Below are 18,181 nucleotides of genomic sequence, written 5' to 3'. Positions count from 1 at the left end.
CCATGGGCAGCTCAGCCACCACTACGTGCACTCAAAGAGCCTGCCCCTGCATCTCTTCCAGCCAGTAGATGGAGCTCCATGGAGGGGCTCTTGCAGATAAGTGGCAGTGCATCACATTGGCTTTCATCTGGGTGCAGATTATAAAACTTTTGTTCATGCCTGCTCTTTAATGGGAGGTAAAGGGCTGTGGGAATAAATTAACATGTCTTGTTAGTTCTGGGAAGTTAGGCCTCATCATGTGATTGTGTGTAAAGTATGAGAGTGTCCAGAAGCAATGCGCACTCACAGGAGCCTTCCTGCATCATGTTCTATTGCAGGATCTATTGTGCTCCGGAGAGGTGGTCCTAGATCAGGTGGTCCTGGTCTACCCTGACCTCATGGTCATTGTATTGTCACAGGAGACCAATCTATGGATGGCCTTATTGCATCTTTTGTTGATCCTCATCAGATTCCTCATCCTCCAATGTGGCGCTTCCCGATGGACTTCCACCAGACCCATTCCTCTTGATATGGTCATGTTGATACAGAGCCCAGCAGCCCTCAACAAGGCGGGAAGCCCCTGAAGGGATGTGCTGGAGGTTACCACCCCTATGAATCGAGACACCAAATCCATATTTCAGGAGGCCGAAGACCTGTTCAGTGGTGGCCCTTGCGGAGTGATGACACTGGTTATATTGTTCTTGTGCCTCAATTGTGGGGTTTTACACGCGGGGTCATGAGCCATCTCTTCAAAGGATATCCTTTTCGGCCAGGGCTCATCCATGGAGGCTGTCTGATGACAGATATAGCTGTAGCACCAATGAAGGCCTCAGAAGGGATGAATCACGCAACTGAAGAGACCCCTCATTCTGATAACATACCAACTAAAAGTCTATCTCGTGGAATGCCCTTCTGTTGATGAATGGTCCGCCCTCAGAGGATTACGCTTTGATAGTCCCATGTATGCAGTCAATCATACCTTGCACCTGAGGGAATAGTCATTGCGGTAAACCCCATGGCCCTCTGTGCCTGCCTGGCTGCATCTGTTTTGAAGGTGATGAAGTCCGATGTCCCCCAAAAAGGTTCATCTGTCAGTTGAGACAGTCAGCTCGTGGTGGCTGTTTGTGAGACCCCACATAGGCCAGCCATGGGCCTCTGTAGAAAGCCAGGTACTAGAATATTCAAGAACACTGTCAGCTGCTGGAAGCCGGTGGTCCATTTGAGCCTTGTGGCATTAGGTCATCCTCCAGGGATGTGCACAATAGGCACATGCATCAGCAGCACTGCTTCTCCGACACACTGAGGGAGCTGCCTCTCTGGTGATACAGTCCATTCTGAAGGTTGTCACGATGATGGAGAAAAACCCTGAATTACGTACAGACATACTGAACTTTTAAATAAGATGTGTTTTTAAAAAATGGTATACAAGCCAAAGATGGCTGAGGATGTAAATTCTGAGAATATAAATTCAGTCATTGTCTGAATTGCTCTGGTATGGGTGATATTAGGTCATGAGAGACAGTGGAGTATCACACCCTTTTTGACATATCAATAGTAATAATTTTTATTGTCACAAGTAGGCTTACATTAACACTGCAATGAAGTTACTGTGAAAAGCCCCTAGTCACCAAATTCTGGTGCCTGTTCAGGTACAGAGGGAGAATTCAGAGCGTCCAAATTACCTAACAGCACGTCTTTCGGGACTTGTGGGAGGAAACTAGGCACAAAGTAAATGTTGTAATCTCCTGTGGATATAATGGAAGCCAATTATCATTTCAGCAGGAATTATATTCTGTAAAATATGCCCCAGACTGGTTTGTGGATTTTAGTTTTCCAAGAATACACAGGTGAGCGGGATAAAATGCCAACTGCAAAACTTGGGTGTGTAGACCAGTGCTGAATGTGTCAGAGTGTGTGACAGAAACAAAACGAAAGACAGGAGCAGTCAAATGAAAAAATGAAAATCGCTTATTGTCACGAGTAGGCTTCAATGAAGTTACTGTGAAAAGCCCCTAGTCGCCACATTCCGGCACCTGTTCGGGGAGGCTGGTACGGGAAATCTGCTCTGGGAAGTGAAAAATAAAAGCCTCTCACTCTCTCTCATTGCCGAAACAAGCCAACTTATCAAAACCACGGCTGAAAAGGAAGAGGGACAACTCCTCAGCTCAACTGCAGGACCCTGGAATCTCAAAACCAACTGCTCAACTGCTGAAGTCAGCGCTACTGCAATCACAGGCCTCAAACGGCTGCAATGTTTCACCATCTACCCCTCACGGACAAGATAAAGACTGATTTGTATATCTTTTTGATATATCTTTATATCTCTTTTGTACACTTTCTTGAACACAAGAAAGCCTGGTTAAATTAGCTCCTTTTAAAACATATATTGGAAAAGTGAAGGGATCCTTTTTGAAATAATCTTGTTACGACCAACCGAGGAGGTGGAATGAAGAAAGGGAGCCAGTTCATCCTTCCTCACCCAGGGGATTAACACTGTGGGGGCATCCCGTCCGGAATTTAACAGATTGGGGCTCATGTCGACGCAATTCCCACAGAGGGGACGGAGGGTAACAAATCTGGGGATCTCGTCCTGGGACCACTCGGAACAAAGTGACACTTTCTGGCCCTCCTGTCCCTTGACCAGCTTTTCCCTCGACCAGTCTCTCCTGCTCCTCAACTGGCCCCTCCTGCCCCTCAACCAGCTGCCTAGGTTGCTGGAACCACTGTTCATCTCCATTGCTCCAGAGCTCCTCTGAACATATGGTCCCATGAGGATATATAGTCTCAATCACTAGAGCCTCAACTCTTGCCCCTCAATGAAAGAGCATTTCCAATCTGCGAGCCCTGCTTCCATTTTGATAGGCAGTGAGTTCACATGAGCTCCTCTTAACCAATTCCCATTTTTAATAGGTAGGATTTCATGGCTGCCATTTTCGTAAAGAGCCCCTGCGTGTGTGCCTTTGACAAAAGTGCAACACTGAGGTCAAAAGACCTATTTCTCAAGTGCCTGCTTAATCCCCTGAATTGCCTTTTTCTATTCGTTCTTGGAATAGCTGTCGAGGCTACTTCATTTCAGAGGGCAGTCAAGCACGTTGCTGTTGGTTTGGAGTCATATATCAGTCAGACCAGGTAAGGGCAACAGATTTCCTTGATCACAATAATCAACAATGGGATCATCATGAGACTATTAATTCTAGATTTTATTGAATTCGCATTTCACCATCTGCCACATTACCCTGGGTATCTGGATTACTACTAATTACTACTGGATTAGAGACAATACCACTACCCCATTGCCCGTCTGCTGCTATCGAGAGGGTGACCGTCATCTCCAAGAAGCCACCTCAGGATTGTATGGAGAAGGTAAAATATTAGACATCTGGTGCAACTACAACATTGGCATCTACCCGGAAAGGTGAAAAATTCCCGAGGTGTGTCCTGTACACAAAATACAGGACAAACTCATCCCGGCCAATTACAGCCCCATCAGTCGACTCGCAATCATCAGTAAAGAGTTCAAAATGATAATCAACAGTGCTATCCACCAGCACTTACTTAGCAATAACCTGCTCGCGGACACTCAGTTTGGGTTCCGCCAGGGTCACTCAGCTCCTGACCTCATTGCAGCCTTGGTTCAAACGTGGACAAAAGAGCTGAACTCAAGGGGTAAAGTGAGAGTGGCTGCCCTCGACATCAAGTCAGCATCTGTCTGAGTATGGCATCAAGGAGCCCTACCAAACTAAAGGCAATGGTAATCGGGGGGAAACTCTCCGCTGGTTAGAGTTGTATCTGGTACAAAGGAAAATGGTTGTGGTAGTTGGGTGTCAATTATCTCAGTTCCAGGACATCACTGCAGGAATACCTCAGGGTAGTGTCCTCGGCCCAACCATCTTCAGCTGCTTCATCAATGACCTTTCCTCGATCACAGGTCATAAGTGAGAATGTTTGCTGACGACTGGACAATATTCAGCACCACTCATATCTCCTCAGATACTGAAGTAGTCCATGCCCATCCTGGGGGATTGAATGGGCATTGACCAGAAACTGACTGGACAAAGCATTCTGCTTCATTAGCACCTCATCCACCACATTAAACATTCATTGCCTCCCCCATCGACACAATGACATCAATGTGTACCATCGACAAGATGTTATAATTCACCAGGGTTCCTTCGACAGCACGTTCCACGACTTCAGTCACCTAGAAGGACAAGGGCAGCAGATGCATGGGAACATGACCACCTGCAAGTTTCCCTCCAAGCCAAATGTCATCCACATTTGGAAACATATCACTGTTCCTTCACTGTCACTGGGTCAAATTCCTGGAACTATCTCCCGAACAGCACTGTGGACAGCACATGGACAGCAGTGGTTCAAGACACGGCTCACCACCAGTTTCCCTTGGGCAATTAGTGGTGGGCAATAAAATCTGACCTTGCCAGTGACACCCATATCCTTTGAACAAACACATGTTAAAAACTAATGCATTGCACCACAGGGCAAATTCCTCCGCTGGCCTCTCTTCCTAGACACCTCCAATGGCAAATTCCAGCTCATGGGAAATAAAATACAGCTGCAAATGAGGAATGTAACAGGAAAATCCTTTCAGTATTTTAGCTGCCAGAGAAGAGGGTGAAGCCCGTCATATATGTATAGGCATGGAGTAGACTGTCAATCTAACACCGCAATAAAAATGAAAAATTAGTGGTTTCTGTAAGATCTGGAATCCGAGGGTAGTGTTACACCCAAGGACTAAATGGAAAAGCGTCCTGTTATCTCTTGCCCTCTGCATTGGAACATGAGAGCATAAGAAATAGGAGCAGGGACAGACCATACAGCCCATCGAGCCTGCTCAGCTATTCAATATGATCATTGCTGATCTCCTGCCTCAATTTACTTTCCTATCCACTCCCTATATCCCTTAATTCGCTGAGAAATCAAAATTTTGTCTATTTATGCCTTAACTATGTTCAAAGATGGATCATCCAAAACCTTCCGGAGTAGAGAATTCCAAGGTTTCACAATTCTTTGTCTGAAGAATCTCGGGGCATATCCTGACTTTGGACCCCAGTGTAACATTGGGGACAGCAAGTTGATGGCTCGTTGAATTCACCAGGAAGGCGCCTACTGCCAACCTGGTGTGGCAGTGTAGGCGATCTGAAGGAGAAAAGGGGTGCCCGGTCTCACAACATAAACTGGAACTGCCCTTACCCTGTCCCGAACCCAGGTAAACCCTCCTTTACCTTTGCTGAATTCATCCATCTTGATTGGCATGACTGGGCTCTGAGGGGCGGAGTCTCCACTCAGAGAGTAGCTGTGCTCTGCCTGGATGTCCGGAGTGGCTGGGTCAAGATCCATGTCCAGCAGCGGGTTCTTTTCAGCCAGCAGGGGGTCATCGAAGAAGCTACTGAACAGCTCGTTGGAGAAGTCATCCAGGTTCTCCGAAAAATGCTGCAAGCGCAGAAAGAAAAGTGTTATTGGGCACAATCTAACTATACCTCGAGATATTCACGGTACAGGGACAGAGGGGAGAGACAGGCCTTGGTCTTCTTACAGCAGAGAAGGCTATCAGATGATTCAATGAAGTTCCTCAGTTTAGGTAGAGTAAATAAAGAAGAATTATTTCCAATGACTGAAACAACACTCAAGAAGCTCAATACCATCCAGGACAAAGTAGCCTGCTTGATTGTTACCCCTTCCTATCCCTCCACCACTCACGAACAGCAGCAGCTGTGTGCACCATCCGTAAGATGCACTGCAGGAACTCACCAAGGCTCTAAGGTAACACCTTCCAAACCCAAGACTGCTCCATCTAGAAGGACAAGGGCAGCAGATACATGGGAACATCACCACCTGAAAGTTCACTTCAAGTCACTCACCATCTATCTTGGAAATATATTGCCGTTCCTTTACTGTCGCTAGGTTAAAATCCTGGAACCCCTCCCTAACAGCACGGTGAGGGTACCTACACCTCAGGGACTGCAGCGGCTCAAGGTGATCTATCTTTGAGCATAGTGAAGTTCAGATTTCAGATGATTACAGCAGCTCGATTAAGTAAAATGAGGAGAAACATTCTGACGCAATGAGTTGATAGGATGGTGGATACGGATTTAATAATGTCCTTCAAAAGGGAATTGGATAAAAAGAAATGTGTCAATCTGGGGGAAAGAATAGGAGTGTGGAACTAACTGAATTGTTCATTGAAATAGCTGATACGGACCTGGTGGGCCAAATGGCCTTCCTCCAAGATAAACCATTTGATGTTGTTGCTCTTCACACATATTGACTGATTCCATGATATTTTTTTCCCCTGAAACAGGTTGCAAGCCTGTTGCCAGAGGCTTATAGCTTGAGGGGCACCACTCCACATCAAACAAAGTTGACCAGGAGTCCCTTACTCTTACCACCAGCAATTGGCATGTTGGGAGGATTTTGCAGGTTGATACTCGACCCGTTTGGCACCTTCCTTGGCCATCAAGTCCTGGGGCAGGACCTAAACCCAGAGTTTGTGGTTCCAGAGGCAGGGAGACTGCTCACAATGCCACAGAATCTCCAATTGCATCTGATGGATCTACTGTAAAACACAATAGTGAACCCAGGACAGTGCCACTTATATAAGCCAATCTTAAAAAAAAAATGTCAGATTGCAAACTTAGTTTGGAACAAAAAGCACTGGCCGGGATTCTCCGTGGAAGGGCAGCACGGTAGCATTGTGGATAGCACAATGGCTTCACAGCTCCAGGGTCCCAGGTTCGATTCCGGCTTGGGTCACTGTCTGTGCGGAGTCTGCACATCCACCCAGTGTGTGCGTGGGTTTCCTCCGGGTGCTCCGGTTTCCTCCCACAGAACAAAGATGTGCGGGTTAGGTGGATTGGACATGATAAATTGCCCTTAGTGTCCAAAATTGCCCTTAGTGTTGGGTGGGGTTACTGGGTTATTGGGATAGGGTGGAGGTGTTGACCTTGGGTAGGGTGCTCTTTCCAAGAGCCGGTGCAGACTCGATGGGCCGAATGGCCTCCTTCTGCACTGTAAATTCTATGATTTATGATAGTGAGCTTGGGGCCAATTGTGCAGGATTGTGCAAAGCCTGGCCTGGGGGTTTATGCAGGCCCCTGGGAGCAGGACCCGGGACCGTGTGGACCATGGACCCAAGTGTTAAGATCTGCTATATAGTGTTCCGTGCCTGTTACTTAACTACCTGTGCCGGCTGGTTTAGCACAGGGCTAAATAGCTGGCTTTTAATGCAGACCAAGGCAGGCCAGCAGCGCCGGTTCAATTCCCATACCGGCCTCCCTGAACTGACGCCGGAATGTGGCGACGAGGGGCTTTTCACAGTAACTTCATTTGAAGCCTACTTTTAACAATAAGCAATTTTCATTTCATTTTATTTGTTTTTTACTGGAGGCCTCCAGGGTATGTCTCGAGCCACCTGATTGGCGACGAGGTAAAACGTTTTGATTGCAGCCGACAGACATTGTGGATTCTCACAGAGTCGAGAACAATTTAAATCACGAGTGAAAATGCCTATCATTGGGTCTTGGTGGCTTTCAGTGATGTTTTCCAGCCCCGGCCTGGCATGCAAATTTCCAATGCGGATGCATTAAGTCGCTTGCCACTGCCAAAGAGCATCCCGCCACAACCAGTACCCCAGGAGATCATACTGGTCTTGAACTTCCTAGACACTCTGCCAGTGTCTGCTGGGCACATCCAAAACTGGACCGAATGAGACCCCAATCTTTAAAAGATTGAAGAAATTACACAGATTGGCTGGCGATATGAGAAGTCTGAGATCAGAGGCCTTCCTTCACTCTCAGGGCGAGTTGACATGGAAGGATGGCCTGATTCTGTGGGGTAACGAGTGGTTGTTCCACCTAAACCAGGGAACCCCTCCTTAAAGAGCCTCATAGCGTCCACCAGGGCAGACAAAGATGAAGAAGCTGGCACACAGCTACGTTTGGTGGCCAGGCATAGATAAAGCCATTGAAGAATTGGTGTAACTCTGTCACCCATGCCAAATGCAGCAGTGCTCACCACTGTGCACCACTCTTCACCCTTGGGAATGGCAAGGTTGCCCATGAACCCGGGCCCACATTCACCACGTGGACTCTTTTGTGGGCAAGATGTTTTAAATCCTGGCGGATGCCCACTCTAAGTGGCTAACAGTTCAAGAGTTGAAAACCATTACCTCGACGGCCATGGTAGATACCTTGCAATGAGTGTTTTCCATTCATATACTTCCTAAATAAGTAATTTCACATAGTGGAACGTGGCACACAAGGATGTCCCGTACCACCCAGCTAATGTTTGGCTGAGAGGACGATTCAGACCTTTAAGAATACTATGAGAAAGCAACCTGATGAACCACTTCGTCAGCAGTTGGCTAATTTTTTGTTATTGTTACAACTCAACCCCTCACTCCACCACAAGGGTCACGCTGGCTAAGCTGCTCATTGACCTTTGGTTGAAATTTGGTGGGGAGGGTGGGTCATGCCAGATCTCCCAGAAGAGTCAGCAGTCACAGCAGAGGGGCGACAGATTGTTCCGTGTGGGAGACCAGGTCCGTAATTTTGCTTCAGATCCACTTTGGTAGCAGGCGGGTTGTGGTCCAGTCAGGGCTGGTGTTATATGGGGTCAGTGTCAACGGGAAGATCACCAGTAAACACGTCAGCCACATGCGGAGTCGAGGGGTTGCCACCCCCAGCTTGGAGTCGACAAGTTCCACCAGTGTGGTGAACAGTCCTGTAAGTCCGCCTGGCCAAGGGGACCGGGGGCTATTGTATCTACTCAACCACCTGCACCAGTTGAGGTCAGTGAGGCCAGCTCGCCTGTCGTTGAGGCAGTGCCTCCTCAGATGACACCGACTGTTACCAATTCAATTTCCCAGAAGCTTTTTAGCCTGTGGCAGGACTACAGACGTCCAGGAATATTTGGAGGTCACCAGATCAATTGACTTTTTGATGAATTCTCTTTTCCCTGTGGTCTCTGTTAACATTTGTAACTCCTGTACATCGTTTTTTTGGAATAGTTTTAATAAGGAGCTTAAAGTGGGAAGAATGTGGTAGCACGACCTCTTTAAGGCAACTGGCTCCACGGAACTCATGACCAATCGCGTGGGAGCACACAAACTCTGGAAAATGGGGAGTTTGGATGGGGCACTGTGAGCAGGACCCCGGAGAGTGTGGACCAGGGAGCTGAAGGGTGAAGACCTGTTGTATCGTGTTCTGTGCCTGTTACTTAACTGCCTTTGCCTTTCATCAATAAACCCCTCCAGTGTATGCCTCGAGCCACCATACCAGCCTTGCTGTGATTTCCCTGTGCTTCCAGAGTTCCTATTCATTCCCTATCCCCACATCAATACTGGGGCCAAAGTGTCCTATTCAAATATCCGACAGAAGCTACCTTGATGAATTGACAGTGGCCCGAATATCAAACACTTTTCACCCATGGAACCATTCTTATCCATTCCAAATTATTAAAAGGATGTAACATAATCTGCTGATTCCTCATAAAAGCAAATTACTGCGGATGCTGGAATCTGAAACGAAAGAGAAAATGCTGGAAAATCTCAACAAATCTGGCAGCATCTGTAGGGAGAAAAAAATAGCTAACGTTTCCAGTCCGATGACTCTTTGTCAAAGCTAACAGACAGAGAAAGTGGGAAATATTTATACTGTGGAGTGAGAATGAAAGATGAGCAGCACGGTAGCATGGTGGTTAGCATAAATGCTTTACAGCTCCAGGGTCCCTAGGTTCGATTCCCGGCTGGGTCACTGTCTGTGCGGAGTCTGCACATCCTCCCCGTGTGTGCGTGGGTTTCCTCCGGGTGCTCCGGTTTCCTCCCACAGTCCAAAGATGTGCGGGTTAGGTGGATTAGCCATGCTAAATTGCCCGTAGTGTCCTAAAAAGTAAGGTTAAGGGGGGGGGGGGTTGTTGGGTTACGGGTATAGGGTGGATACGTGGGTTTGGGTAGGGTGATCATTGCTCGGCACAACATCGAGGGCCGAAGGGCCTGTTCTGTGCTGTACTGTTCTATGTTCTATGAGTCATAGCCACAGAAACCCAGGGAAACTGGGTGCTAATGGCCACAGGAACCAAGGGGAAAGAGTGTTAATGGCAGTCCCCAGAGAGAACAAAAGATGTGAAAGGTCAAACAGCAGGGGAACTAACATCAGAGGATGAACTGTGCGGGGAGGGGAAGGGGGAAGCAAAGAGGAGAAAGGTGCAGGAAAGGTGGATAAGATTGGGAGAAAATTAAAAGTATATTAAGAAAGAAAGAAATGGTAAAAGACAGTTAAAATGAAATGAAAACAAATGGGTCGAGGTGGGGCTGAACACCTGAAGTTGAAACGGTAGCACAGTGATTAGCACAGTTGCTTCACAGCTCCAGGGTCCCAGGTTCAATTCCCGGCTTGGGTCACTGCCTGTGTGGAGTCTGCATGTTCTCTCTGTGTATGCGTGGGTTTCCTCCGGGTGCTCCGGTTTACTCCCACAGTCCAAAGATGTGCAGGTTAGGTGGACTGCCCGTGTTAAATTCGCCTTAGTGTCAAAAGGTTCGGTGGGCAATCCCAATGCCGGCTGCCGTATTTTCTGGCGCCGGTTTTCATGTGGGGGCGGGGTTCTCGCTACGCCGGTCGGGGCCCGTTGGCAGCGGCCCTCCCCGGCAATTCTCCAGGCCCCGATGGGCCGAGCAGCTGTCCGTTTCTGGCCAGTCCCACCGGCGTGGGCTAGGCATGGTCCCACACGAAGGGACCTGGCAGGTAAGTCGGCTGGGGTGGTCCTCGGGGGGCGTGGGGGGATCCGACTGCAGGGGGGCCCTCACGGTGGCCAGGCCCGCGATCGGGGCCCACTGATCTGCGGGCGATCCTGTGCCGTGGGGGAACTCCTTCCTTCCGCGACGGCCCCTGTAGGGCTCCACCATGGCCGGCGCGGAGAAGACAACCCTCTGCGCATGCGCCAGAATACACTGGCCGGTATTCACATGCGCGAAATCACGGCGGTGGTTCCGTGCATGCGTGAGATCACGCTGGCCCTTTGCCGCATGCGCAGTCCCTTCGGCGCCAGCTGGCGCGGCACCAGTCTCTCCGGCGTTAACCTAGCCCCCAGAGCTCTTTCGGGAGCTGTTGACGCCAGAGTGGTTCGCGCCAGTTTTCCCGCCGGCATGGGGACTTAGTCCCTGGACAGGAGAATTCCACCCTGAATCCTTAATCACTCTGACACTGAATCCTCACTCACTCCAATAGTGAATCTTCACTCACTGTGACAGTGAATCCTCACTCACTCCAACAGTGAATCTTCACTCACTCTGACAGTGAATCCTCACTCACTCCAACACTGAATCTTCACTCACTCCAACACTGAATCTTCACTCACTCTGACAGTGAATCCTCACTCACTCCGACACTGAATCTTCACTCACTCTGACAGTGAATCCTCACTCACTCCGACACTGAATCCTTAATCACTCTGACACTGAATCCTTAATCACTCTGACACTGAATCCTCACTCACTCCAACAGTGAATCTTCATTCACTCCGACACTGAATCCTCACTCACTCCAACAGTGAATCTTCACTCACTCTGACAGTGAATCCTCACTCACTCTGACAATGAATCCTCACTCACTCCGACACTGAATCCTCACTCACTCCGACACTGAATCCTCACTCACTCCGACACTGAATCCTCACTCACTCCGACACTGAATCTTCACTCACTCTGACAGTGAATCCTCACTCACTCCGACAGTGAATCTTCACTCACTCTGACAGTGAATCCTCAAACTCCGACACTGAACCCTCACTCACTCTGACAGCTAATCCTCACTCACTCCGACACTGAATCCTCACTCACTCCGACAGCGAATCCTCACTCACTCCGACACTGAATCCTCACTCACTCCGACAGTGAATCTTCACATTGGTACAATGATCATTTATTTTGAGCTACAGTAAAACCTCAATCTTATGGTGAAACGCAGATCAATCGAACCATGGATTCCAGGTCGCACCCTCGATTCCAGATGCCCCCAATGGTACCAATGGGTGTGAGATTTTGACCCCTGCTTCTCTCAATTCTGCTGAGGTCAACAGCTCTCTGGAGTTCATGAAAATAACCATTCTGCAGGTGTGGGTTTGCACTGTGAGTGACATCTCCAAACCATAGGGTGTGTGGTTAGCATCCACACATGAACCTTCTGTTTCTGATAATCCTGGCACCCTCTTGTCTGTCGCACTGACTTTGGCGAACTCATCCAAGATAAGAATGCTAGAGAAGAAGAATGTTGTCTGGACAACATCTGCTCTGCACTGACTAGTGATTTAACAGGGTGAAATCCAGAGCTGATCAGTATCAGGCAAGGCTACATACTCAGCTTCTAATCTCCTGGGTTAGGAAGGGGATTCACAAAAAGGTAAAGCTAAATGTTCAAGTCCCACTGTGAGGAGATGTTCGTCCAAGGTCACATCTGTCCTCTCAGTTCTATGCAAAAGATCCAATGACAGTATTTCAAGATGATTCCAGGTCAATAATTATCCCGCAATTCGATACACTGCTCACTTACCAGTTGCCTGGTAAATGACCATTGCTTTGTACAAAATAGTGCTGGTGCTGTGGAAACCTAACAGAGTTGAATTATTTTGCAAAAAAATTTTTTTAAAAAAATAATTACCCCACAACCGACTTCTGGTGACGGGGATGTGCTGAGCAGACACACAAAAGAGGCTCTCTTCCTGGACACACAATTTCAGGCACGTTCAACCTAAAATAGCCTGATAATTCCGGGAGAAAACCCCCTCACCCTCCTGTAACACCACCAAGACATGGCAAGCAGCAGCAACCCTGGGGACTGAAGGCAGCCAGACCCCTGAGAGGAAGACTGAGGCGTTGGCAAACACAAGTTCCTGGCCACATCGTAGGACCGCCAGATCGTACACAGGGCCTCCCCCTGATGAATGAATGGAGGAAGTTCCTAACGCAGGAACTCCAAGAGCTCAAGGATACCATCAAAATGGAAATGATGACCATGGTGAGAGTGACAGTAGAGGAGGCGCTGCAAGCAGCGTTGGAGAAGATAGAAAGGCGGCTGGAGATGCAGGAAACAACGATCAGGGTGCTGGAGAAGGCAGCAACTGACCAGAGTGATTGGCTCACCTCACTCGAGACAGAAATGGCAAGGTTGGTAGCGATGCCAGGGACATTAAAGGGGACGATCGAGGACCACGAAAATCGGCCGCGTCGCCTGAACCTCCGCATTGTGAGCCTACTAACTGGAGGGTACCGAGGGCAGGGCCAACAACCCCCCAACCAACATCAATAACACCTATTATCTCGCTCTTAGGGGCCTTTGCACTGTGTTCCTTAACCGTCACTACCCATCACAAAAGTATCTTTTTGGCTATAAAATACTGTGGGGCCTGCTTAGGTTCTGCAAGGCGTTCTATAAATGTAGGACTCTCGTTATATTTTGCAGAGGGAGTGCTAGCTGTGTTTTCAAATGTTTAATGGAAGTCATTACATATGTGGCGGAGTTTGCTACATGTGTAACCTCGTTTTAGTTACCATCTATTAGGCAGTCAATTGTTTATCCAGGTACACAGCTTGGGAAGGTTGGCCACACCAGATTCAGAGTTGCTAATCTCACCTGTGACCTTCCCTCATGGTTGGACCTGGAGTGCAAACGCCCTCCAGCCCCAAACACAGTCCCAAAACTCCCCCTCTCCAGCCCAACCTGAAGCCCAACTCCCCTCCTCATCCCCAACCACAAATCCAACACGCCCCTCACTACCCAATCCCACCTCATGCCGGATTGTAATTGGTCTGCGTATGAGGTCCCAAAAGGAAACAATGAAATACTCACTCTCAGTCCCGCCCGTCAGCCACCAGAAGGAGTGGGCAGGATCTGTCAAAATCATTGCATCCGGCTTGACAAGGGAAATATTTACCCTGGTGTGTTTGTTGAATGCGCAGAGGGTGTGCTTGGCTCAGCTAGTGCTGACTCACACTTAGGTGTGGAATTCACCAAGACTAGGTTTGCTAGCGGACTGTAATTCATCTGCTATTGTCAGCTTGCAATTTAAACTTAAATTTTTCACCCACACCATTGTACCTGTTCTGGTTTGTCAGTGAACTCGTCACATATGTTAAACGTGTTCTCCAGCTAAACCGGGATATCCTGTCCTTCAAACTATGTGTGTCATTGCTATTATAATTAAAAGACAAGTGAAGCGGTATCCGCCTCTCCTTCGCCCTAACTCATTGAAGAACACAATGCCACAGTTTGCCTTCCACCTTAATCAGATTTGCTCCATTTAAATATCCTTGTGTCAACCTGTGGGCAAGTGACCATACAACAGTCCAACGCAATCGAAGCAGAATGATGAAATACTGTAGGCGAGTGAGCCCCACCGAACGTGGTATGCCGCCCCACCCACTAAAAGCTGTCAATGGACAATTTGTGAATGAGCCGAGGTCAGCTCTGTTCCTCTTTCTGTTCGATTCTCAACCACTGAATTGAAATTGAATAACAGAGGCCACCACCAAGATTGAAGAATGGTGAAGGGGCAGGGATAGATGGGGGAGGGGAGAGGGGAAATAGGTGTAAGGGAAGGGGGTAGTGGAAGACAAAATCAATCAAGAACCTGCACCTTCTCCCCGTGTCTGCGTGGGTTTCCTCCTGTTTCCTCCCGAAAGATGTGCTGTTAGATGAATAGGGAATTTTCACAGTAACCTCATTGCAGTGTTAATGTAAGCCTACTTGTGACACTAATAAAGAATATTATTATTTTTATTACTCTCTCCCCACAACAGGAAACATCTTCCCAGTACTTATCATATCAAGTCCCCTCAGTTTCACATATGTTTTTAAAAGTTCACCTCTAAACTCCAGTGGGTATAGACCCAGCCTGTCCAAACTTTCTTCAGACGAAAACCCTCATCTCGGGAATGAGTCGAAAAGCAAATGGAATATTGGCCTTTATTGCAAGGGGAATGAAATATAAAAATAGGAAAGTTTTACTTCTTTCAACTGCTTCCAGCACAATTATATATTTTTTCAAATAAGGAGATCAAAACTGTCCACGGTATTCAATATGTGCCATCACCAAAGCCCTGTACAGCTGCAGTAAAACTTTCCTATTTTTATATTTCATTCCCCTTGCAATAAAGGCCAGCATTCCATTTGCCTTCACAATCACTTGCTGTACCTGCATACTAACTTTTAAACATTAATTTACCAGGACACCCAGATCCCGCTGCAACCCCTCTCTATTTCAATAGCATATTGTTTTTCTATTCTTCCTGACAAAGTGGAGAAATTCACACATTATACTTCATCTGCCAAATTTATGCCCACTCACTTAACTTGTCTATATCCCTTTGCAGACTCTGTACCACTTCTTCACAACTTACTTTCCTATCTATCTTTGTGCCATTGGTAAATTAAGCTACCATACCTTCAGTCCCAGCATCCAAATCATTGATGTATATTTTAAATAGTTGAAGCCCCTGCACTTTGGCACTCAACTTGTTACAGTTTGCGAATCCAAGAAAGACCACTTTATCCCTACTTTTGTTAAGTTTTAATAACTTGAGTTAAGTTATGTTAGCTAACCAATCGTTTATCCATGCTCATATGTTACTCCCGTTACCATATAATCGTACCTTATGGCACCTTATCAAATGCCTTCTGAAAACCGAAGAACACCACATCTATAGATTCCCATTTACCCATCTTGTTACTCCCCCAAAGAAAATTCTCATAGATTCAAGAAATATGATTTCCCTTTCACAAACCCATGTTGACTCTGCCTGATCAAATTATGATTTTCCAAGTATCATGCTATAACCTCCTTAATTATGGATTCTAGAAATCTCCCTGCGTCAGATATTTGGTTAACTGTCCTGTAGTTCCCATAATGTGCTGACAGTTGTGCCGCTGGCTGGGGGGCTACTGCCAGTAATGGGGGGGTGGCCAGGAGGTGGGTCGTGGGGTCGGGGAGGACGGGCATGGAACACCATCACACAACCTGCAAGACAGCCATACAGCGGCACTGCCGCTGACTGCCCACTGTGAACTTAATGCCACGGGGCGTGTGGGTGTCCCATCAGGCCATCCCCTTAGGTACCCTATGGCCCCAGCTGACCCATCAATGGGATGTGTGCACTCCAGCGCAACCAGTGCCATCCTGTTGGCTGGGATGAATGTGTGTAGGGAATTGAGTGCTACTATGCGGCTACAGCTTGTCAGCCTCTCGATTTTCAATCCTGACCCCGGCAAATCCAACGCCAATTTTCATTGGAATTGGTCGTGTTCTATGTGGCGCCGGTGCAAGCCCATTAACGGTTCCTGAATTGCCCTGGGAGTGGTGCAATTTTGCTGTCATAGAAGTCCACCGATTCTGTCCTTGCGTCAGCACTTAGGGCTGGATTCTCCAATTCTGCGGCTATGTCCACAGGATCCGTCTGCTCTTACGACCAAAAAGTCGGCGGCGCCCCCGCACTGACGCCGATACCTGCCAATACGGGCGCAGAATTGCCGGGTCTGTGGCCCTCTCCCGATGCTCCGCCCCCGATCGGCTGAGTCCCCGATGGCATGGGGCGCGTATCCTCTTACTTTTCAGGGACCTCGCGTGGCGGCTGCGAACCGTGTCCAGCGCTGGCACAGTCCGGGGGGGGGGGGGGGGGGGGGGGGGGGAGCCAGTTCGCTGACAGGGGGTGCTTCGGCGGGGGTTGGGGGGACTGATGGGGGGTGGTCTGGGGGTGGTGAGCGGGGTTACAGGGGGGGCAGTTTTTGGCAGATCGGGTCCACGCAGCTGACGCCATGTTGTATGGCTAATATTTCTCTGATCAAACAGATAATCAGATTGCCACTTGGGAAATCCTGCTTTGTTCAAAAATGGCTGCTATACTGACGGACATAACAACTGACTGTGGGTCACAGTAATATTTTAGATATGAAACTCTTTGTGACGATTTTGAGCACTATAATTGAAGGGTTATACAACATAGAACATAGAACAGTACAGCACAGAACAGGCCCTTCAGCCCTCAATGTTGTGCCGAGCCATGATCACCCTACTCAAACCCACGTATCCACCCTATACCCGTAACCCAACAACCCCCCCCTTAACCTTACTTTTTATTAGCACACTACGGGCAATTTAGCATGGCCAATCCACCTAACCCGCACATCTTTGGACTGTGGGAGGAAACCGGAGCACCCGGAGGAAACCCACGCACACAGGGGGAGGACGTGCAGACTCCACACAGACAGTGACCCAGCCGGGAATCGAACCTGGGACCCTGGAGCTGTGAAGCATTTATGCTAACCACCATGCTACCCTGCTGCAGGGTGAGTCTTTCTCACAAATGTGAGTCTTTCTCACGCAGGACTATTCTATTGCTTATCAGTCAGCTCTTTGTCATCTATCGAGATACAACCCTCCTGTCCCATCACATGGCCGATAGCTATAAAGTTAATTGCAAAATTAGAGGGTGCAACAATTATTACCACAGGGCCCCTCCCACAAGGAAATGGATTTTCTATTTTTTATTTTGAGAACTACCAACCTGCTGTTAGCACTTAAACAAGACCGCACCCAAATCCTGCTCATTGACAGGTAATTGTGGGCTGTGAAATTACAATAATCAAGCCAGCTTCATTGAAAACTTTCGTATAATCAGATCACAAGGCCAACCATAGTGCCTGACCACTATCCCAGTCGCAATATCGGCTACCCACACAGATAGGGACCTGGATGTGGGACCATCGGATATGAATGACTAGAACTATAGCAGTCTAAGTTGGGCCTTTAAATGTGGAGTGCTTGACTGTAGCGCAGTGGAGCCTCTAACAAGGGCAGCTAAGGAGCCCCAGATTTTACTAACAACATGGCAAGTCTTCCACCATCAGCCTCACTAACAATTGGATAGTCTCAGGCAGTGCTAATAAAAAGCGGGCAGTCATTCTATGGAAAAAAGGGAATTCTTCACACACTCCCCTCATTTACTTCCTCCCCTTCAGTGGGTAGCAACCTAACCCTAACAGGAATGCTCTTTCTGCTGAGCCTTTAACCTAAATGTGCCATTTTTTCAAAATGTCTCAACACAGAGGGATCTGGCTGTCCTTTGTGCATGATTGTAGAAAGTTAGTAAGAAGGTACAGCAGGTCATAAGGAAGTCAAATTGAATTTTAGCATTCATAGC

At 48.0% G+C, this 18,181-nt stretch overlaps 1 protein-coding gene across 1 annotated transcript in view; it reads right to left on the bottom strand.

Annotated features, from left to right (window-relative positions):
* creb3l1 (cAMP responsive element binding protein 3-like 1) overlaps positions 1-18,181 on the bottom strand; it is a 204,975-nt gene that overhangs the window by 100,725 nt on the left and 86,069 nt on the right. The window contains exon 2 of the mRNA XM_038807429.1: positions 5,223-5,430. Coding sequence (XP_038663357.1) covers positions 5,223-5,430 — 208 coding nt within the window. The remainder of the gene's footprint in view (positions 1-5,222; positions 5,431-18,181) is intronic.

This window comes from Scyliorhinus canicula, chromosome 9, assembly GCF_902713615.1.
Source record: "Scyliorhinus canicula chromosome 9, sScyCan1.1, whole genome shotgun sequence".
NCBI classification, from domain to species: domain Eukaryota; kingdom Metazoa; phylum Chordata; class Chondrichthyes; order Carcharhiniformes; family Scyliorhinidae; genus Scyliorhinus; species Scyliorhinus canicula.
This window is presented reverse-complemented; position numbering and strand designations above follow the sequence as displayed.